At 33.1% G+C, this 25,277-nt stretch overlaps 1 protein-coding gene across 1 annotated transcript in view; it reads right to left on the bottom strand.

The window, feature by feature from the left end:
* SEMA3A (semaphorin 3A) overlaps window positions 1-25,277 on the bottom strand; it is a 205,977-nt gene that overhangs the window by 57,213 nt on the left and 123,487 nt on the right. The window contains exon 6 of the mRNA XM_045828814.1: window positions 20,447-20,566. Within this exon, the coding sequence (XP_045684770.1) occupies window positions 20,447-20,566 (120 nt within the window). The remainder of the gene's footprint in view (window positions 1-20,446; window positions 20,567-25,277) is intronic.

Raw genomic sequence — 25,277 nt, 5'->3', positions numbered from 1 at the left:
GGACATAGTGCTGAGCTTAAAGTAGGTTTTAAGGAAAATTATTGAAATATTAATCTAATTAAATGGATATATCACAAGGTCATATGACTATTTGTTATCATTATTTGATAATTATGTACCAATGATTATGTTTCTCTATGTTCCCACTCTCTTGTAATAACGTCCTGCTGTTTACAAGAACACTATGTGTAATGGTTTAGAGGTTTGTGTTTTATCATGGTAAACATAAATTATAAATATTTTGATATCTTTAGATTTAATTGTTTTCTCAGCTATAATATTGATATATATAATATAATATATATTATATAATATACAATAGTATATTATATATATTATATATTATATATATTATATATTATATATATTATATATTATATTATAATATATAATATATATTATATTATATATTGATATTAAATATATCAATATATAATATAATATTTCTCAGGCATTTCTATAGTTTTTGACATTTCTTCCCTCTTAACTACAAACAGCTGCAATATTTATAGATTATTCCTTGTATTAGGCCTGCAATAAAGAAATTCATTCTATTAATGCACTCATCTATCATCATAAACTGTTTTCATCTTTTATATTGAATCCTGTTGTGTATAAACTACCGTATGACTAGATTAGGTGGAATTGTTTTTTGAGAAGATCAGATGGAATTTCATGAAGGACATAATGTCCAGAAAGAACATTTTTATTACCTCACAATGCATGCACATATATGTATATAATACATGTATATTTGCAGGTAAAATTTGATATTAATTTTGATTACTTAAGGACATCAAGAACTGAATACAGATTTTTTCCCAAAAACCATAAAAATTGAAAAGATGTGGAAAAATAAAACAATTATCTTTTACAATGACATTATAGGAGATGTCAACATAAAGGGAAATTATGTAGAATATGCATAATATAAACTCTGTTTGCTAAACACAAAATGATGCTATCAGTGAAGTCTATGTTCATAAAGTAATTATGCTATATTGTATATAACACAAATTAAAAATAACTTTTGGACTTGAGTGAAGAAAACCAAGACAGCAACCTTTCATTTTCTACAACTAAAGAAAGCAGAACTTTCTATTTAGGAAAGTGAGTGCTCCATAATAACAAATAATTGATATGATCTTAACCAATGACTTCACACTAAAACTTTCTCTTAAAGAGAAAATTGATAGAGGTTCAAAAAAATATGGTATTACCTAACTCCTATTTTAAATTAAAGCAGGTTTTTCTTTCTTTTGCTAGAAAGTTCATCAATTTTTTAGACAGTGTTCTTACTCTGCTTTATTAAATGAGATGAAACAAGTGCAATTAAATGTGTGATTTATTTTCTAAAAGTTTCAGTGGTTAAGCAATGAGCTAAAAAAAATTCACCACACCAAAGAGCTATAGTACAGGTGTGATTTAAATCTCTGAGAAAGAAAAAAAAATACCAGTGCCTTCTTTTAACTTTCTCCAATAAATAGTCATATCTCACTCAATGGTTATGTTTAAAAATTGAAAAACAAATTTTTTACCCTCATCCAAGGATACATTTCATTGATTTTAGAGATAGAGGAAGGGAAGGTGGAGAGAGAGAGAGGAATGTCGACATGAGAAACATCCATCAGTTGCTTCCTGTGCATTCCTGGAGAATCAAACCCACAACCTAAGTATGTGACTTGATCAAGAATTAAATGAACCTGTAACCTCCTGATGTGGGGGCTGATGCCCCAACCAAATGAGCCACCCAGCTAGGGCCTTCACTTTTTTTATTGTCTTCTTTTTTTAGAGAAATAGACAAAGTTTTTGTTCCATTTATTTATACATTCATTGGTTGATTCTTACATGTATCCTGACTGGGGAGGAAACCAGCAACTTTGGACTGCTGGGGCAATGCTCTAACCAATTGATCTACTTGGCCAGGGCTCATTTAAAATAAAGAGAACTATATAAGTTTAAGATGCATTTCATGGAAATAAATACAATTTAGAAGATGATTATATACAGAGGATGAAAACTCAAGTCACTAAGAGAATATTTGCAAAATACATCTGATAAAGAACTGTTATCGAAATATATAAAGAACTCTTAAAATTCAACAATAAGAAACTACTTGATTAAAAAGTAAGACAAAGATCTTAAAAGACACATTATCAAAGTAGATATTCAGAGATGTTGCTAATATTGGCAGCATAGGTAAATTCAATACTTGAATCCTCCCACAACCACATCAAAATTTAAACTACAGAAAGACCATCATTCAGAATGTCTGAAATCTAATAGAAGTCCTACAAGTATGAATATAAATAAAAAGCCAAATAGAGACTGGTGGGAGGGGTGGACATGTGGAACAGGTTGGTCCCACACCCCAGTGTGGCCAGTAAGAATCAGCAGGGATGTCTCAGATGCAGAGCTTCCCCTAGAGGGTGAAGGGTCCCAGCCTCACGCCAGGCCTTTCAACCCAGGGTTCCAGTGCCAGGAAGAGACGTCTAATTTTCTCACCCACATACTTAATACATGATTCAAAAATAAATTAATAATTGAAATTTTGGTTCAAAACAAACAAGAAACAGAATCCCTAAGCAAAACAAAAACAAAAGCAAATATGGAACATCAATTTAATTTTTTATATAACATTCTCTTAAAAATTATGTGTGTACTCAATTTGTTCTTAATATTATTTTTCTCTGAAAAATACCTTATAATCTACAGATGGCAAAACTGGTATTTGTGAATGCCAGTAACAGTTTTATCTATTTATTAAAAAATATTTTTATCCTTACTTGAGGACATTTTTTCATTGCTTTTGGAGAGAGAGGAAAGGAGAGAGAGAGAGCAGGAGAGAAACAGTGATGTGAGAAAGAAACATCAATTGGTTGCCTTCTTGAACTCACCCCGACAGGGGATTGAACCTGCAATCTGGGTATGTGCACTGACCAGCAACTGAATCTGTGAACTTTTGGTCTACAGGATGATACTCCAACCAACTGAGCCACACTGTCCAGGGCCAGTTTTATTTATTAAAAAATGTTAATTTTCATATAATCATAAAATTTACCAAAATTTTTCTGAATATGTAATCTCAAAATATTTTTATTCTGTGAAATAAAAAAGTTAATTTTATAAATTAAATAGAAAAGTTTCCTTTTTGATATTTGCCCATTTCATAAGGCATAGTAATAATTTAAGACCTAATTCAAGTGCTTCATTGACACAGAGCTTTTCCTCTGAGGTGCCTCTCATCAGGCACTTGAGTTCCAGGGAAAAGGAAGTATCTGTTAAGAATGTGGCCTGATTCTTAAAATAAAATAATGATTTAGGGACCAGGAAAGATTTAGGTCAATTTTATTTGACACAGACCTTGGCAACTTTTTAGTAACTTGATTGTTATTATAGATAGAAACTAATTATACTGATTGCAACACTGGTGGAGTTTCAGCACTTCTCTCATCCTCTGGTCAGAAAATGTTCTCAAAAATGCTGGAAATCCAGGCTCTCTTCAAACAAGTAAAACCTGTCCAACTGTGATATAATTAGCAGCTTGTATTGCTTTTGTCTTAATAGACAATAATAGTTTTGATATTTAAGAACATCTAATTATATGGGGAAGGAAATTCAAGGCAGAAATGAAGATAATTTATAGCATAATTTTCAAAGTAATTAGAATTTGCAGAAAACAATTCTTATTATAAACCCTATTTAATTTGTAAGATCTTATTGTCCTTTAAGAAATAATAATTCAAGTGTGGCATTAGATACTATTTTTTGTACTTCCCTAATCTCAATGTGTTAAAAATAAATAATTACTGTTATTTTAATACAATTTCCTCTTATTTTCAGTTTTATTCTTTTTTAGGGTTACATCTATGAAAAGTGAATAGTGAGAAATTTGCCAGTTATGTATACATAAATTTGGGAAGTAGTTTTAATATGAAAAAGGCTCTATTTCAGTCCTACAATTTATTTATTTATTTTAGCTTTCATATTTTTATTGTATATTTCCATTACCATTTAGTCCCCTTATATTCCCTTCTCCCCAGCAATCACCACACTGTTTCCCATGTCCATGAGTCTTCTCTTCTTTTTGGCTCAATTCCTTCACTCCCTCCCCTCCCCCTACCTTAGTTGCCATCCTGCTCTCTATCTATGTGTTTGCCTGTATTTTGCTTGTTAGTTCAGTTTGTTCATTAGATTTCCCATATGAGTGAAATCATATGGTACTCATCTTTCTCTGACTGGCTTATTTCATTTAGCTTTATGTTCTCCAGGTCCATCTACACTGTCGCAAAAGGTAAAATTTCTTCTTTTTCATGGCTTAGTAGTATCCCATACTATTGTAAATGTCCCATAGTTGTTTCATCCACTTATTTACTGATGAACATGGGCTGTTTCCATATTTTAATGATTATAAATAATGTTGCAATGAACATAGTGGTGGTTATGTTCTTTTGAATTAGTGTTTTGGGTTTCTTTGGATATATTCCCAGAAGTGGGATCCCTGACACGAAAGTCAGATACCACTTTTTTAAGGAATCTCCATATCCATGCTTTCCACAGTGGATGTACCAATCTGCATTCCTACCAACAGTGAATAAGGGTTCCCCTTTCTCCACATCCTCACCAGTACTTGCTGTTTGTCAATTTATTGATAGTAACCATTCTGACAGGTGTGAGATTATATCTCATTATGATTTTAATTTGACATCAAACATCTTTTCATATGTCTATTGGTCCTCTTTAAAGAAGTGTATTCAGGTCCTTTGCCCATTGCAATACCAAATTAATGTTGTAACATTAAAAAAGTATATATCTTTTGTTTATGTTTGGGTTTGGGTTTGATTCTGTTTCTTTGCACTAAAGATCTACCTAGTTTTCATTACTGGATGCTTTTGACAAAAAAGATGTTTATAAGGAGTTAAATGAGTTATCATGTATTTTAAGCACCACATAGCTGTTTTATCATCCTTATAATACTTAAAATAAAGTATTATTTAGGCATTCACTAGAGCTAGGCATTAGTCCTAGCCTAGCTCTAGTGAAGGAAAGTTTATTTATTGCTTTAAATTTTTATTTATTGATTTTAAAGAGAGAGAGAGAGAGGAATGGAGGGAGGGAGAGAGAGAGAAAGAGAAAGAGGCATTCATTGATTTGCTGCTCCACCAATTCATGCATTCTCTGGTTGCTTCCTGTGTGTGCCCTTCCTGGGGATTGAACCCACAGAAACCTGGCATATTGGGATGTTGCTGTAATCAAAAGAACTACCCAGTTAGAGTGCAGTTAATTTATAGTAACCTGTTCTGAAAATGACCTAAGAAACCTACCTAAGTTTTCTTTGAACACTGGAAGTCATAACCTCTACCACAATTTTTTAAAAAATAATTAACATTTAACAGGACGTGTAGTTGCGGGAGATTTTCTGAGGTGCCAGAAGGTGCTGGCAGCTGTATTAATCTAATACCACCTCAGTAGAAGGATTTAAGCAGAATAAGGTGGGCAGTACTAGCTTTACATAGAGTTCATGTTAAGTGGTTATTGCATGAAATTCCACCCTACCTTTTTCAAAGGATGCTTAATGTTTATATTTCCCAAGTTTAAATGGAAACAAAAACCACTAATTTAAGAAGGCTTATATTAGAAGAATTTGAGTTTGTATTAGACCATATCACTCGAAATAAACTGAGTCTAAATAATGAGCATACTCACACAGTCGTTCTGCATTCTAACATCAATTTGAGTAGAGATGTAAGATAGTCTAGTTGGTTGTTGAGAAAAGTGCACTGTTGGTGGGATTGCAGACTGGTATTGTATAAAGGACACATGGACAAAAGCTATGGGGGATGGAAATGGGAGGGAGGTGGGAAGGGTTGGGGGGGTGGGCTGGGATGGGAGTAAAAGACAGAAAACTGTACTTGAACAACAATTAAAATAAGATAAGATAAGATAAGATACGATAAGATACGATAAGATACAGGCTATTTGGGAACACAGCCATTGTGTCTCTATGTCTCTTTAACAATCAAACATAATATATTTTGGTAGTTTTATATAGTCTGACTTAAATATTAATGTAAAAATAATAGAGTGGAGATTCTGATTGAGCAGGTCTAGGTGGGCTCTGAGATTTTGCATTTCTAACAAGCTCCCAAGAGATGCACATGCCACTGGTCCGAGGTCTAGACTCTTTGGAGCAAAAGTTTATAACAGCAGAGTTTTCAGTGATTTGAGGTATGCATAAGTAACACAGTTCATTCTATGATCCATTATTGGATAGAATTCTTTAACTCTGTCAAATCTTTGCTTTTTACAAGGCATGCATTCTCCCTGGTTGGTGTGGCTTATTTGATTGGAGTGTCACAGGTTCGATTCCTGGTTAGGGCACATGACTAAGTTGTGGGTTTGTCCTTGGTCGGGGCAACCAATCGATTTTTCTTTCTCACATGACATTTCTCTTCCTGTCTGTCTCCCTCCCTTCCCATCTGTTTAAAATCAATAAGCACGTCTGTGAGTGAGGATAAAAATAGATAAATAAAATGCATGCACTAGATGTGTATCATTTGTTTATGTTTTCCTTTATTTTCCTTACCTTAGGAGATGTATCATTAAAAAACATTGCTATGTAAGATGTCTGACATTTCTTTTAGAATTTTTATTGTTTTGCAACTTACATTTAAGTCTTTTATACATTTTAGTTTATTCTTGTGTATGGTGTAAGTTGGTGGCTCAGTTTTATTTTTCTGCATGTGCCTGTCCAATTTTCCCAACTAAAATCTTCTGTACAGTGAAAGAAGCCATCAATAAAATGAAAAGTAAACCCATCGTATGGGAGAATGTATTTGCCAATAATGACATCTGATAACAGGTTACTTTCCAAAATATATAAAGTACTTATACAACTCAACATCAGGAAGACAAACAGTCCAATTAAACAATGAGAGAAGAACCTGAATAGACATTTCTCCAAAGATGACATACATGTAGCCAGTAGATACATGAACAAATGCTCACCATCACTAATTATCAGATGGATACAAAGTGTAAATACAATGAGATACCACCTCACCCCTGCCAGAATGGCTATTATTAATAAACCAACAAACAAGTGCTGGCAAGAATGTGGAGCAAAGGGATCCTCAATAGTGCACTATTGGGGGAATACAGATTAGTACAGCTACTGATGAAAACAGTGTGGAGTTTCTTTAAACATTAAAAATAAAACCACCTTTTGACCAAGATCCCACTTCTGGGGAGTATACTCTAAGAATCCCAAAACACCCAATCAAAATGCATAGCTGCACCCCTATGTTCATTGCAGAGTTATTTAAAATAGCCGAGACCAGGAAACAGGCCAAGAGCCTATAAATAGGTGAGTAGATTAAAAAGCTGTTGTACCTTTACATAATGGATTATGTGGATATAAAAAAGAAAGAACTCTTACCCTTTGAGACAGCATTGATGAACTCTGATGTTACTATGCTAAGTGAAATAAGTCAGTCAGAGAAAGAGACACAATGTGATCTCACTTATATGTGGAAACTCATGAACAAAACTGACACAAAAATAGAACCAGTGACATGGATGCATGGATCAGACTGACAGATCCCCGAGGGGCGGAGTTTGCAAGGGACTGGATGAAGGAAGATGAAGAGATTAGCCAAAGAACATATATGCATAATCCATAGGCACTATTTACAAGGTTTTTGTGAGAATAAAGTGAATCTTATTGGAAGCATTTTGAGGGTATAAAACATTAAGTAAACATAGGATTTCCATTGTTCACAATTATTTCAATTATTTTTATATAAGTATATCAATTTTTCAAATTATTGCCTTAATTATTAAAAATTTCCAATATTCATTGTAATAATATGAAATGTCACAGCACTTACAGTGTGGTGTGTGTGATGTAAAATTGCTACTGATGCTTAAATCAATTTTTGGTCTTTTTTCAGTTCAGGGACTCTATTAATTTTATGCTTTTTTGTATGCGTGTGTGTGTGTGGCAACTCTTTTCTATTAATTCTTATTTAAGAATGATTATGTATTTTGAGTGCTAATATAAAGTTATTTCCATAGACACCTAATCAAGACTAATAAAGGTGTTTTCTAAACCAATTTGATGTTTCTACGTTAGTTTAGTATGGGTTTTGTGTCATTTTTAAAAATAAAATTTGAAATAAATTTAATTGTACTATCTGATGGACTTACTATTTCTATATTCTTCCATGATATCCGTAGTAAAACACATGGAACCATTATCTGAACAACACTCTAGTGAGTCTTATATAATTACATATTATTACAATAAATTTCTTAGACCACATACATTTCTTAGAAATATACATATATTAGTTAAATACATTAAAGAAAAGATTTTCCATTTTTTAAGATAATAGTCCTCAAGATGTTCCTGAGGCCAAACAAAGAAGTGTTTATAGATTATCTGTAACTGGAAAGGCAGACAATAAAAAGGCATCACAACTTATAGACTCAAATAATAACCTCCCCAAATTGGAAAATTACTATATGTCTGTTTAATGATAGAAAAGGAAGGCAGTATAACTATTGATATGTATCAGTTTTGTAGCAAATGGTGTTAATTAATTTAATAAAAATTGCTTAAGAACACTATGCAGATCATGCATTTTAAAACTTCTATTCAACTCCTGCTTTAAGTAACTTAACTAGGAATTAAAATCTTAAAACCAAATGAAATGGTTTTACTCTTAGAAAAATATTTGTATCAAGAATCACAATTATTGTTAAGTCAATTGATTTTTGTATATTTATTAAAGCTCAGAGAGCACCTTAAGAGACTTTACTTACTTGTTGGAAAAGAGCCCACACCATGTACTATTACTGAACCACTAAAACCCCTGAATATAAAAGAACAGTGATTCTGGTTTCTCCTTACTCCCTGACTATTTCTTGAACCACAAATCTCTGTTTGTCTCAGGATTTCTGGGATGACTTCCCCTCTTAAAATCTCTTTTTAATTAGTAAAATGTGCCATTAAAATAACATCTTCTAAAAATCTATAGTTGATTATGGTTTTTCTGATTCCCATCTTTTTCTTCAAAACCTCCAAGGGTTTCCATTTTTTCTGAACTCTCTTGTGCATGTATTCTCGAAGAGAACGCTGAAGAAGCATGTACAAAAGGCAGCCTCCCTTACAAGCTGTCATATCTTTCTAGTATTTCATAGTGAAAGCCTCAGACAGTAGTTCTGATATTGGTTTTAAACCTGAAAATTGATTGAATCAAAAAATTCACATTTCATTAAAAAATGAATAGTAGTAACTCCTCCCTTACTTTATAGGTTAAACTATGGTTTTAAGATATTAAGATACCTTGGAAGTATATGCATATGACCTCATAAATGTGCCAAGGCTTCTAGGGTTTTCCATTTGCTAAAAAGGGATCTCTCTTTCTCTTATAACAGTTTTTGGTATATAGAGGTTGCCTAATGGGTGTAGAAAATGCAAGTTACCTGGAGTAATATGTTGGTAGCTAGCAAATGTAACTAGCTAGCTAATGTGCCATTATCAGTGACCTAGGAGGACAAGATACAGCTGCAGGGTGAAGAGGACAGAATAGCATTCTAGCTTAGTATTTGGGTGATTGATAAACAAATTATGTACAGAAAAATAGAAACACTGTGGAATGAGATGTGAAGTGGTGAGACCGGAAGGAACTGAAAATCCTCATTAAAAAACAGAAAATAAGCACATTAAACAATAAATTGGATAGTTTAATATCTCATTAAAGTGATCTTTTCTTAACTTCCCATTAATAATGGAGCTACTTAACCTCTATTACATCGTATTACCTAGTATCTTGACTATTTTTACTGTCAACCATGCAGTCAGATATGAAATGGAAATCTCAGCATTCTCAAGAATGAGTATATGTTCCAGTAACATTTTACAATGCTCTAAGTCTGTGAAAATATTTTTAAGTATGTATCACATCTAACGTACATTATAAACTTCGGGGTTAGAACTTTAGTTAGAAGACTTTATGATGTACTTTGGGGATTTTTATTTTAGTTTGTGATGCTATAAATCTAATCAGAAAAGTATTATTAATCATTTTATATTTCTCTTTCTTCATTCCTCCCTCCCTTTCATCTCTCTTTGCCATTCTACCCTCACATTCTACCAATGGACAGATTTGCTTAAAAATTTTTTTTCCTTATGATGACCTCCATCCTAGAAAAAACAAAATAGTTTCAAGTAATCAATCATACTAGCCATGACTTATTCAGCTTCCTCAAATGCATTAAAATGTATTAGAGGAACTTTCACTTTTGCTATTATTATTAGAATGTCCTTTACTAACATCTTTTGATAACTCTGGTCTTTTTGAGGACAGATTGGGAATTCATGAGTGGCTTATAAGCAGTATTAAAAAATGGAGTTGCAGCACATTCATACAAACTCAAGAAGACAAAACTAATCGGAGTAATAGTAAATTTATTGGAAGTTTTGTAAATCTTCACTACATGGTTACCATTCTCTTCGGAGCTGCCACTGTTTTGTCTTTACCAACAGGCTTTGCTCTGTGGGACTGGGCAACAGTCTACCAGAGTTCGAGCTCCAGCTTGCTTTTCTTCCTCAAGTCTCTCTCACTCGGGACTTAGAAGTGGAAAAGGAAGAAAACAAAAGTAGTTACAGTTTGGGGAAATGTGGAAGATTAGTTCACATTTTAAGATTCATTAACCCAATTATCTCAAGGTCTTTCAAAGGCAATTATGATATACTACTTTGGGCACTGATTAATCAGAGCTGTCTATAGTTACCTTGCTATCTATGAAAAATATGATTTTCTCTTTTTTTATGTAATGGAAAGAAAACTAAAAAGAGGTCAGTCATTAGCCTTCTTATGGCAAACAGCACTATTCCACTACTTCTATAATTTCTTTTCAATCAAAATATTTTATGATTAAAGAAAATACATAAAGGTTATTGACTATAGATCCTGTAACTTATTGGCTTATCCTAGGCATATAAGCCCAAATTCCATAATTTGGATTGTTAATATGATTAGATTTCCCTTTAATTCACCCTAAAATGAGTATTACCACAAAATTTTTATGGTAATACATGTGTTTTGTTTCCTGTCTTCCAGATTAATTTATTTTTGTTTGATTTACAAAATCACTTTATCACCCTCCAAAACAAAGATATAATTTTTTATTCATTCTTAAATATGTTTAGAAAACATTTGATAAATACTGACTCTCTGGGTGTTAAGCAACTAAATGGCAGTCATCAGTTAAATGTTAGCATTGGCATTATTTAACTTCCAGGATCAGTGACATGAAGTCCAATGCATTATAAATGGGTCATAATACAATGTATAGGCCCAAAGCACAATTCTGTGCTGGCTGTAACACCAATCCCATTGTGTGCTAAACAGAAAAGGCAGTGTGGTTCCCAGATAGAAAGCTGAATCTGCTGTCCTAAACTTCCTATACACATTCATGTGGGATTTTATAAATGTATAAATAAGATGGGTCTCTATGATATTAAAAACTTGTGATCTTTTAAAATCAGAAATTAAATGAGCAAAGGAAATTATTTGGATTTATATGAATAGAGAAATGTATAATCATATTGCAAAGACACATTTTTTTCATGGGTCCCTCATGCTGTCAGCCTACATTAAATCTAAAAATATTTATCAAATCATCAAGCAAAATAACAAAAACTATATTTCTAATGAATAAAACATGCACATTCACATTAATTTATAAAATCACTACTGATAGCCTTGCCTGCTGTGGCTCAGTTGATTGACTACCTGCCTGTGAACCAGGGGTTCACCAGTTCAATTCCCAGTCGGAGCATATGCCTGGGTTGCGGCCAAGTCCCAAGTAATGGGTGTGTGAGAAGCAACCATACATTGAGGCTTCTCTCCCTCTTTTTCTCCCTCCCTTTCCCTCTGTTTAAAAATAAATAAATAAAATCACTACAAATAATAAATTGTAATGTTTTCAAAAGCATACCATTATTTTTGATTCAATATATTTAAAAATAATAATATTACCACATATATAATGGCATACTGTTTAAAATGCACAGTCTATGTGATGATCCAAAAATGTCATAGGAAATCAATAGATTTCTGAGAGCAGGGTGTGGGAGGCTGGGGTGGGTGGTGAAGGAGATTTGATTTCTCTCTTATCTAGTTCTTTAATCATATAGCAACACAAATATGTCTAACCTGAAAGTGCTCCTTTTAAAGGCATCTAAACACACTTAAATCTTCCTTACTTATAATATCAGGAAAACATTTTAAAGCCTCTTATCCTGGATAACCTTTGGTAATTTGTATTGAGTTGATATATGAAGTTTAGAGCATTTTACTGTCTTTTGTCATGTGTAAGTAATAGTAATAAGTAAGTCACTAAGCTTACAAAAATCTTTTTTCCCTTTATGGAAGCAAAGGAGTAGTAGATTCATTTTCTTCAAAATGTACAGATATTGTTAGGCAAGAAATCCTGTATATATAGACTCAGTCTAAGGAAGGGACAGAGGTCACTCTCACTTGATCTTTTGTTTTCCCTAAACCACTTTCATTGCTTTCCTAGAAATATGTGGCTGCTCAGTTAGTGAGATTGTGTACTCCTTTTGTAGTTATTGGACATATTTAGGCATTGTCATTGCCCCCTTCTTTAAAATTCTTACATAATATTACAAAACCAGGAAACATCAACTAATTTTTTTTTTGGTTTGTTTGTTTTTGGTAATGGTAGTGACTATTCCAAATGCTTTATGTGAATTTACTCATACATAATCCTCATAACAACTGAACAAAGAAGGAATTTTTATTATTGCATTCAAACCAGGGAACACGGAGCACAGACAGCTTGCATTAACTGTCTATAGTTGCTCAGTGCCCAAGGCAGATGGTTGAACTCCATACATTCCATTCTCTTAACAACTGTCCCAGAATTTATGTATGATGTCTTCACATGGAAAGATTTAAAAGCTAAGCTGTGAAACAGCAGGATGAATGATTTTCTTGTAGTTATCTATGTAGTCAGTCTTCTTAAAAACTGTACTGGAAAAAATAAATAAAAATCAACCTATATTTTCTTTATTTTAGTGGTGATTATTGCACTTACTAGAGCTAAGTTAATGCTTAGAAGAATGCATTTATTGAAATTTAGCTTTTGTACATCAATTCATTTTTTTCACATGCTAATTTTGTTGAGCTGAATTTTACTAAAAATTTGATTATTATTTTAATCCTAATTTGCCAAATGTGCATTATGAACTATTAATGTGTTCACTCATATTGTTCACTATATGGATGTGCCAAACAAGCATTATGTACTATGTAGAGAGCTGATATGCAAATGACAGTAGCAACCATAGTTATTATGAGCATTTGTTATACTATCATTCACTGTTCTCACTGTCTTACATGAACTGTCTCATGCATCCTCAGAAAAACAGCATAAGGTACTAGAATTAACTCCATTTTACAAATAATAAATGGGTGATGCAAATAAGTAAAGTAAAAGCCACAAAGGTAGTTAAATGGAGGACCTGAGATGCAAACTCAGGCAAATTACCCCAAAGCCAATGAATCAGATTTATTGAATTGTTTCTTATCTGATAAATCTAGAGTATAAGGCACTGTAATAGAAACAAACATGCATCGGTGTGCTCTAGGGATTCAAAGGTGGGAAAGATTAAACTCCACTGGGAGAATGGCATGGTTAAACGAAAAAAAAGGTAAATTTGAGGACAATGAACTCTGTTTGATTCCAGTGTGTCGGTGTTTAATATCGGAGAGGTCACTTAGGATTAGATGGCAAAGGACCTGACAGGGGGTGAAATCTGGATTCAATTCACTTGAAAACTGAGAGACATAAATGATTTTTGAATGGAAAACTGTTGTGATAGTCACCAGAGCTGTATTTACGGAGATCCCTGCCAGTGTTATATACAAAGGGAAAGTACATAAGGCTTATTGTGTTAGGTAGTCTCACAAAATTAAGCATAAACAATGATTTACTGACTAAAACAAATTTTCATGAGTCAAGATTTATGACTCAGGATTAATTTTATTGGGCATTTGAAGATTATAGTTCAAACAAGTTAGGGTAAACATATGAACAACATTTTATCAAAAAGAAAAGGCATTATTTTACAAACTTTTTTCATTTAGATATTATCATATTGGGTTTTGAGACACTGTAATTAAAACTTTCCAGTCTGAAAGCTTCTGAAATCTACCACTATGAAAGTATTTGTGTCAAGCATACATTTAATAATACTGTAAACTTATTCCTTCCACTGAGGGGATAAGAACATAGTAAGTTTGTTGGGGGGGAAGGGCGTGTTGGTCAAAACTATCCATTCCATTAAAGTTCAATGGCATTGCTTGCCATCATTCAGCTTTATCTGGCTAAAATCCTTTAATTCCCCAGCCCCTGCTGCTGGGGAGCTCTAGGCTCATCACACTTAACCTCTGCCTAGGCTTCTCAGAAGAGAATTTGTTTCAGTCCATTCATACTTTCAATAGTTGAGCAAGCCACACGCAACTGCACACTGGTCTTTTACCCTGAGCACACTAATCTGATTGTTTTTCCACTCTACAAACTCTGGGTCAACAATCAATCTGCCGCCAGAAACTAATTAATTTGCAAACAGGCTTCTGTTTTCACAGAGGGAAATCTTTTGAGAGCCATGTCGGAGAGGCCGGTCACACCATGGTTACACACATTGTGAGGGCATCCACTCCTCTGGGCAAATCCCTTGCTTGATGTCACTGCACACATGAACCCAGATTACCCAGCCAGCAGTAAATCCCTATTCAGGCTGGCTGAGCTCTGAATGCCGTGGTTCTAGGAGAGGAAATTGGCATAGACAGGCTCTGTATTCATTCAGCTGATGGTGAGACTGGAGAGAAAAAATTTAACAACTTAGGAAAAAGGGAGTTGGCTTTAGTTTAAAGAATTTTCCAAGATATTGTCTCATTTTCATTGATTTTAATTTAAAAATTGTAGAGGCGGTCAAAGGGGAAAAATGGCACACATGTAATAATATGAAGAATATTATATAAAAGTAAATATAAAAATAAATAAAAATGGGATTCTCTTGAGTGTAATAATATCCTTAAATGTTATTTTTCTATTCTCACTATTCAATTGTAAATTCTGAAATAAGTTCAAAATTTGCAACTAATAGGCCATTCTTCAGAGTTATACTTTTTCAGCTCATTGTTAAAAAATGTTAAAATATCATATCCTAACTATTTTATCCAGGTACATTTTCTCAGAGCTCTGGAAAATATAGAGTGACTTTCCAAAGATTGCCTCTGAGCTAATCTTTATTCCAAAGCTTTATCTGCTTTTGTCACTAGTGCCATTTAATTTTACATACACCAGTTGAAGGAGATTGTATGCCTTAGACAATGTATGACAGAGAAAGTAGTTCCTCTGAAAAGATCAAATATGTATTGGTAACTTTTTGCTCTTTTTTTAAATAAAAAGCATACTTAATGAACTTATTAAATGTATTATCATTTAGAGAGTAATCTCATGATATATATTTTTTAAAAAACTTAGGTGTGTGCTTTCTTTATTAGGATGAAAATCCTTCTAGGTAATAGATTCATGAGAAAAAACAGATAACTACTAGTTTGTATTTAGCTAAAACATGAATAATTTTTGTTGTTGAGATCTGTATTTTATTTTATTTTTCAATCAATGTTTACTTTCAATATTATTTTGGATTGGTTGTAAGTGTACAGCAAAGTAGTTGGTAGGTATGAATACTTTTAAACTATTACATATTCATGTTTCAGCATATTTCAGTAAAAATAACCAAAATACGATTTTTATTTTTGACTCTTTATAGTGATACTACAGGAGTGTTCACTAACAGAATAAAATTCATAGTTGTGATCCAAAAGTTGAAAAGACCACATCCTTGATGTGTCTTTCACAAGCTATGAAAACCAAGAAGACATTTGTGGTTGCTGTTGCTGTTTTAACTAGAAGGTCACTCTTCTTCCATAATATTCATCTGCTCATATAACCATAAAGTAAGGCTTCCAGAGGGCTTTTTTCTCCAAGGTCAGCAAAATATATTGCTAACTTATTTAAGCCAGAGAAATAATTCAAAATGGCATCATTGAGAAGTATGACTTTATACAAAGCTAGATTTGTTTTACTTATTAAAAAAGCCTAATTAAGTACTCTGACATAGTTTATATCTTTAAAGATAATAGAATTAAAATAGTACATCAAAAGAGTCATACAAATGATTCACAATTAGGTATCTGGTAACATTAATTTGTACTCTCATAATTTATTTGCAATCACATTTCTTGGTTCTATTTACATAAAAATATATCTTGTGGAGAAATCTGAATCTTCAGAGAACCTGAAATAGCCTGGTACATGACCACAGGGGAAGCTGTGCTCATTCCAATAAGGGCAGGCCAGGCTGGTATGAGAGTGTCACAAGTGAGAGGAAGTGGAATGATGACTTGCATACCATTTCAATTACAGAAAAAAGCAAGTGGGTTGTTCTATCCACAGGCACAATCCTTTTAGGAAATCCACTAAAAGAAAACAGGTCTTTCTGAAATGAGTGGGAAGGCCTCACACTCTGGGCACTGTAATTAGGTCTGTTTGTGTTCACTGGGCCTTGGTTCTCTCAAGGATCCATGTGGTTTTATATTAAACCCTACTGTGACTGCCCTTTCACCCTGACTCAAACATAATCACTTGCAGAGTGAATCTGACAAAGCTTCCGAAGTATGCTCCACCCAATGGAAGTGAAAGAAAAGATATGGAGGAAATTCACATTTATTAAATGCTTACCACATGCCCATCACTTGCTTAGTACTTTTTATAGATTATTATGAGGTCATATTTTTCACAACTATAAGTCATATGTATTAGTATCATCCCATTAAAAGTAAGGTCCAGAATAAGGTGAAACTTTGTCTTACTCTAAAGACTATGGTCTTTCCTCCATAACATATAGCCTTCCAATGTTAATCCAAGACATAAACAATACTGAGAATAGTGCTCATCAAATAGGAAAATAAATGTGGGTTAGCCATACATCTGCTCTAATGCATGTCTAGTATGTACAAGAACTAGGTAGTAGTACTTACATAATAAATGTTAAGAAATCATTACTATAACAATAGCATAAACTTCTTTTGTATCCTTACTATGAATATATAAAGAACATTTTTACCTAATCCTCATATTGTTAGTAAGCCAAAACTAGAGCTTAAGTTTAAAAAATATATAATATGGAGAAAATTTATAATGCACAAGGATAAGCATTCTGAATCTGGGACATCATAGCAGATACATACCAGTACGTTTTCTGAAATAACAAGTTCTAACATCTAACAGTCTTCAATTAGGAGCTAGTATCAATAATAATTCTTAAAAAAACAATTCTTATTTCTTTACTAAATATATTGCTCATTCCTAATATTTCTTAATCAAATAAAACTGAATTTAAACTATTACTGATATATTATACAAATGTAAATTTAGCCAGTAATTATGAAAGTAGTGAAATTCCACTAAAATCAGATATTTCAAGATTCAATTCTAGACAATTTTTAAAATTTTATTTAGAAAGATAGTAAAGGTCATTAAAATAGGACAACTAATCCTTCCAAAAAGAAATAGATTGAATTAATTTGAGAAAAGTAAAGTAAGTCCTGTGCCCAAATTAATTTTAATAGAGTTTTCATAAAGTACCATGCAAGGCAATTAATTTATTACTTCTGGATGCACAAATGATTGTGTAGTCTATTCATGCCTCTGCACTCAATTATTTTATGCATGAATATGTAACCATTACGTTTTTAACTTTATTCTGAAATGGTACTTAATTCCGCAAGGCTGTGATTCACAGAGTCCCTCGTCTCTATCTCAGAGGTGTCTGCGTCCCCCATCTCCCAGCAGCTCTGGTTTCTGCACCCTGTCAAATGTAACCTTTGTGCTAATTTGGTAAAATCCGTTCTCACGTTTAGTGCTGAGAGACTGATAACTGAATTCTCAAATGCACTACACATTTTCAGAGATGAAGTACAGAGCTGCGGACAATGACTCTTTTCCCACAGTGTAAATTCTTCGGACTCAGCTGTCAACATGTGAGTGTGTGCAGCGCAAAAACAGCTTTAACTTGATGACTTTTTCCTCCCAGGCCATAAAAATGAAATGGATACTGTACTTTCCTTTATGTGACTCCATCTCCTAATGAGGTTTTCTTTCTCATGGACAGCGAAAGCCTGTATGCCTTTCAGTTCCTACTAGATCAGTTTCATTCTTGCAGAATAAAAACAAACATTTTTCTTCCTAAATAAATAAATATTTCAGTTGGAGAATAGACCAGAGAGCAACCGTGGATATTCCAGAATTGTCCTCTGGGAATTTGGAGTTAGGCTTTTTTATAGTTTTACAAAGATAGGTTTGTCATGATCTCAGTATATTTTCTCTCTTTTGGTGAGACACACAACTTCTCTGATGGCCACCCCGCACTCAGAGCACTTCCTCTCTCCCCAGGGTAGGTATTTGACTATTTGTCCAATCTCCTTTGACTACCACGGTGTTTGTGGTTAATATCAAAGGTCTTAGGCATCATCTACATTAAAGAGAACAACAATAGGGAAGTGAATGATATGAAACTTACTTAAAACTTGGTAGAGCAGTAAAAAAAATGCTAGTTAAGAGTGACAAATACTTCAGGAGAGGTCTTTCTAAGTGGAGATTGATAAAAAACTACAGAAAGTGCTCAGTGACCTAGGAAGAGGCAGTTTCACCAGATCAAAGTCAGGTTGAAAGCAAGAAAAGGAGAAAAAATATTGAGAAAACAAGTTTGTAACCAGGCTATGAATTTGGATATACAGGGACTTCATTACATACCATGATTAAAGCAAGTGTAGGAATAGGTTAGATGAACAAGTTTTGAGGTCAGAGGGAAACATGGTGGTGAAGAAGAGACAAGGACAGCAAAAGAAATGTGAACTGGGTAAATTTATGAATATCATCAGTGCAGTTAGGAACAAAGGCAGGGGGTAAAATGTGGAAAGTAAGAGGCACGCCTTTCCCACTAATACATTAAAAATAATAGGATGATCAGAACTGCTGTTGCAAGTGGGAAGAGATGCTGATCAAAGTTATTTGTGGTGTGTTTTATGTTTTGAATAGTCCCTTAGAATGTGAGATATATATCAGAACAAAGATTGTCAAACACAACTCACGGTCTCCTACATTTCAGTGAGGTTCAGAGGCAATATTATAATTTTTTCCTCTAACAAATCAATGAAGGACTGAGTGACAAAATGAATTTTGGGGTTCTCCATAAGAAATGCCAGGAAAAACAATTGTAGTAGAAGTTCAGAGAAATGAGATAATCAAGCATCTTACTGAAAATATAGATGAACTATAAACCAAGAGTTTCATCCTTATTAATGTGGCATGTGAAACCAGTTAAAAGGTCATGGATGGAAGATTAGGGACTTGGCAGCTATTTTTATAAGACTTAAGGCAGATGTAAAGGGAGATAATAATTTAATAATAAAAATAACCATGATAATACTGTGGGGACCATTATAAAAACCTTTGATGAATGTGTAAGTGAATCATCCAAACAAAATCAAACTCTAGCTATAAGAATATATAAGATTACTCAGTTCAAAAGCTGAATAAAATAGCATTTATTTATTTTAGGCATATAAATTTTGTACCTTTTCTCCTGCACTAGAATTATTTATTTACTGAAGAAAGAAAGAGAAAAAAAAAACATCTACTCATCAAGTACTGAAGCCAGTGACTGAAGTTAGAAAAACTGGGTTCTTGTCTCACATCATCTACTACTGGGTCACAAGTAACCTTAGATATGAGGCTCAGTTTCCTTGCCTATAGCATGGGAGACAGGGTTTTAGAAAGATAAAGGAGAATTGGAGTAAATGTCATAAAAGTCCTTCGGAATTTTGAAAATACTTTCAATGTGAATGTTGTCATCAGCACAAGTTTTGAAAACTCTAAATAACTTACATGATGTTCTCAAGGAAATAAGAGAGGTGTGGAGGAAAAAAAAAAAACACTACATCATGAGACTTGTTGTGGTGCTCCTGCAAGACTGGATCAGTAAGTCATCTTATCACTTCACATTGCCTCCCTTCCGCAGCTCCAGCCCAGATCTCTTTCTTTCCGTAGTTAACTACTCAGAAATTTCACTTTTGGCACAAAGCAAATATTTCCCTGAAGCCTTAATCACTCTTTTCTCTTTTGCCCAACTTTCTCACACCCACAGTCATGAAGTCACCACTATAAGCTTAACTGCATACTAAATCTCAAGGCATATTGTTTGTAATACAAAGGAAGTTCTCCATTTACTTACTACATCTATACCAGCTTTGTGTCTGTTCTTACAAGCACCACCTACCATTTAGCCACCTGGAATCATGCTGCTCTGTCCTGATGGGGTGGTGGTGCCCAAGAGTTCGGAAGATAGCAAAGTCTCTCCCCATAAAATCAGCTGCTGTTCCAGAGTATAATTCTCCATCTGTGTTGTGACAAAATAAAAGCACATATGCATACTTTAATTCAATTAAGGCAAGAAAAACAAAACAAACAAAATGCAAGTTTGATGTTAAGACCATGCTAAAAAGAAAACAGAAATGCTCTCTGCACCATTATGCAAAGCTACTTATTTTTTAATCTTGTCTTTGTTAAAAACAGTATTTTATTAAATGATCATTTACTGATTAAATACTACCTGACTACTCATGAAGTACTACCTTTGAAAAATTAAGTAAAATATGATTCAGTGGATATTATTAAAACATGAATTTTGTTCTTTTAAACTATAACCAGATACAAACTTACAAAGTACATACACTGTTTGCTTTCATATCTGTAAAGAAACTAAGGTTCTAATAATCTTGTTCGTTAGGATAAGGAATCATTGTTAAACCTTTCTTATAGTTCTTATTTTACAGAAATGAAACTTCTAAGATATTCCTTTTTAATAGAATCTTATATTTTGCAAGTTAGAAAGTACTAACATTTTCTTTGCTATTTATTCTTTCTATTTATAACCTGGAAAGTGTTTTAATTTAGTAGAAATACAGTCAAAAATAAAAGTCTACCACCTAATCTCATATATGAGAGATGTGTTTGGAGAAGAAGAAATTTTATAAACACAGCTCACAATTACTACGGTTCAAATTCTTTGTCCTTTGACTCATTCCAGCTTGAACTGAATTAACTCTAGGTCAGAGTTTAATAATGGAAGACTACTAATCAGAAAACAAAGTATAGGAAGGGAAAGGAAAAAGGAGGAGAAAGAAAGGTAATATTTACTAACTACTACTCTGTGCTTGCCCGGCAGTACACCCTGGCTTGACACTTTCAAATGATCTAATTCAGTTATGCCAACAACCTCATGATGTAAATGTACCCCTATTTTACAGTTCAAGTAACCCAAGGTTGCTCAGCTGACTAGGTAAGTCAAGGTGAAAGTGCAAACACAGGCCCGTTTAATCTCAAGCCTCTTTTATTAAAATATAGGGCCTTTCAATAAACTGAAGTTGGTAAATGTTATGTTTTCTTTCTGTTAAACAGAAAGTGTCACATATTATTTCATCTAGAAAAATATATGATTGCTTGTCTACTTACAGCGAATTATCAGCAAAACAAAATAACAAAAAAATCCTAAAATTTTCTCCATATAATCTACCATAGTGACAGTAAAAAATACATTATGTTTTTGATCATTTGGGTATGTTAATGTTTTTCAATTCAATTATTTGAAATATATTCAGAAAATAAGTGGGAATTGATAAATTATAACCTAAATATTTAAATAACACTATTTTCAAAGAAATTTTATATCATTAGATGAATGGAAAACTTCCTGTGAATTTTCAGTTATAAATGCCCTTGAGAAAGTTTTATTAATTTGATTGCTTATTCAATATGCTTTGTTCACACCCTCAATTCTCACTTGCAAATCAGGGCTTTAAATCAGAAAATAGACATTCTCAGTGGTCCAACCAAAATCAATTCCTTTGGTAAAACCTGTGGTCCTCAGCAATGTTTGAATGTACCAGGCTTTGAGGCAGTGAAGCCCAAGGCATTGAAGAATAGTTATATACAACCATTGAACAGCTCCAACTTATGACTTTAAATATTAATAGAAAGACACCTGATCTTGGAGAATGAGTTTAAAAATACTGATCATTTACTTTGGATTGCTGTGAATCAATACAAATAAAAAATGATTGTTGGACAACATATTACGTACAAACAATCAGTTAAGTAAATAGAACTCATATTACATCTCAAATTGTCATACTATAGAATCTTTGAAATTCAAAAGCATCTATGTTCTCTTCACTTAATTGAATATAAAGTCCAAATCCGACTTGTTCTCACCATAACTTGCTGCAATAATATTTTGTGTAACCACAAGCTAAAGAAATAACCCTTTTAACAATGTCACCCCAATAAATTTAATTAAAAAAGAAATAACATTTTTCTAAAAGCACAAAAATATTATGAATATGTTAACTGTGAGTTTAAAAGGTACTTTGAAATACTTATTGTTTCCTTAATTTAAATCTATATTCAATTACTGTAAGTTAGTGTTTTATGGGATGTTTATATTGTCCTTGATGTACCATTCTTATTAAGCTTGAGATTTTATCACTTAGCAAATAATTTATATATATATATGTATATACACATATTTAAACTTCTGGTGAGTTATTTTTCTTGTTCTGTGTGAATAATGGGGTGTCAATTTAAAATATGTTGTGAAAGCAGCCTAAAATGTTCATGTCAATTTCAAAAATTTTTATGTTGTAACACCTGTCATGGGTTGCTTTATATGTTCTTTACCTTCAAAAATAAAAAATATTAAATTATTAGTCCAACCTCATTGCCCAATTAACCACATGTTAGGTGGTGAGAAGCAGAAAGAGTGAAAATAGAACTACCAACAGTGAAAACTGAACAATATTATGACAGAATGTAGTCTGATAGGCATGCCTAACAGGAGGTATAATTAGAAATATAAAGATCATTGTTAGTTAATCATTCATTTTATGTATTTAGCTTTTTTGCGAGTAAAATCTATAATTATGGTTGTTATTACATGTAAACTCTATTCAGGAGACAGTTGAAATAACAAAAATGACATCAACATAAATTGTTACTTGGATATAGATAGGTATTTGTTTCTCTTATTCATTTGGCTAATGATTTTATAACTTTCACTTACTTTTTCTAAACCACGCACACATGAGGAAGGCAAAAGTCAATATAAATAAAGGCAAAGGAAACATGACTGATTTGTTTCTCTTTCAATGATAGGTTGGTCATTCAGTGAAAGTAGGAGAGCTATTCAGCAGAAGGGACTATTAACTCAATTTACTACTAAAAACAGAATTAAATTAAACAATTGACTTATAAATCAAAGGAAGGTTGAAGTTTGGATACCAATTGCTTCCAGTTACAGGAAATTACCTCTTCCACCTGAATATTATTTTTGGCAAGAGCCAGAGTGATTTCTGTGAGCTGGAGGGAACCAGATAATTGGGTGGCCATGAAGGGGGCATTCTTATAGCGTCAGTACTCGACATCAGTAACTATTATAACAGGACTTAGATCAGATTTTCTGCTGAGGTTTCTCTAAAACTTTTATCAAGGATAATTGCTCCAGAAAATGTATGACAATTTTTTGATGCAAAATAAGAGGTGGTATAATAACCTACTCTTGCATTCTCATTAAGTAGAAATATAATTTCAACTCAGAGTATATTTCATTTAATATACTTGTTCATTTTCACCATATATTAAAGACTTAGTAGCCACATTCTGTGGCTATCTCAAATGATCTAATATATCTGAGCATAAGAAATTTACTATACATTTCAGGTGGCATGTTTACAAATATGTTTAACAAAAATGCCTACTTGCCGAACTTCTTTTGTAGTTTCTAGGTTGTTAGATATAGGTAGGCCTAGGAGGAATGAAAATCACCAGGTGAGAAAATGGCACCATTGGAAGCTGCCTGCAGAGCCTACCCAGGAAGATTAGGGTCTGGGGTTGCCTTATACAATATAACAGGATGCAGCTTTCACACGGCAACCAGCCAATCAGACTCCAATACCCCAACCACAGGTTTTGTATTTAAAAACCCTGATCTAAGAACAATCAAGCGAGTCCAAACCTCCCTTGGTTGGCTCTACTTTCCCTCTTATTTCCTGCTAATAAACCCTGATCTCCTTAGCTCCCTGCATCCATCGGATTTCTTGAGTGACTCTGACCTAACATAGGTCAATTCTGAAGTTATCAAATTATATGTTGACTCTTGGGCATAAAGACAATTAGCCAGATTCTGATTGTAAATATGCCTTCCTGAGAATCTGAAGTAGTGTATTAGGTAAATGTTATCTTATGATGAAATGACATTATAGTTATGATAGATACTTTTGGGTTTCCCATGTATACTAAGCTACCAGTGAAAGAACATATGACATGTGTTCAATTTATTAAATTTATGATGAAATAATATTCTCAAGGAATTGTTATTATATATATCAAAAGGTAGTTGTGGATACTCTGTCCAACAATGTTTTTAAGTCTTTCCACAGAAGAAAACATAGGCAGTTTGGTATCTCAAAAATAATATATTGGAGTAAGATACATTAGTGTGACATTTGTAATTAACCACTCAGAAATTGTCAAATATAAAAGTTGTTTTTTGAGTACACTGCCATTCTTTCTAAGTAGATAGCTTTTTAAATAGTCTTTAAGGAAAGCATTCTTTACTGAGATGAACGAGAAGTTTAGTGAACTGCATTGCCACTATTGCAGAGTTGTCTGAGAAACATGTGTTAAAAACAAAAGTTCATGTGTACTCTGGACTTTCTGTTCACAGCTCAAAATGAAGTGCAAATGTGGCTTAGATCAGCTAATGTATTATATTACAATTCCTAAGAAGGGTGTGGTGAGGAGAAACAGAAGGTGAAAAAACATTTCCTGATGAAATTGAAGCATTACTAACACAGGTGTAAAGTGTGACATGGATGTAAGCAAAGATCAAACAAAGCTACAGACCAAGCCCCATTATGTTGTTAACACCTTAAGTAAACTCCACTCAGAGTAGAGAGTAATCAGAAACAGAGGACAAAGAGAAGTTTTTTGCTCTCTCTCTCTCCCCACCCCTCTTTCTCTGCACACACACACGCACATATGCACATGGATGA

The sequence above is a fragment of the Phyllostomus hastatus genome, unplaced genomic scaffold (assembly GCF_019186645.2).
Source record: "Phyllostomus hastatus isolate PE091 unplaced genomic scaffold, TTU_PhHast_1.1 phas_scaffold_78, whole genome shotgun sequence".
Taxonomy (NCBI): domain Eukaryota; kingdom Metazoa; phylum Chordata; class Mammalia; order Chiroptera; family Phyllostomidae; genus Phyllostomus; species Phyllostomus hastatus.
This window is presented reverse-complemented; position numbering and strand designations above follow the sequence as displayed.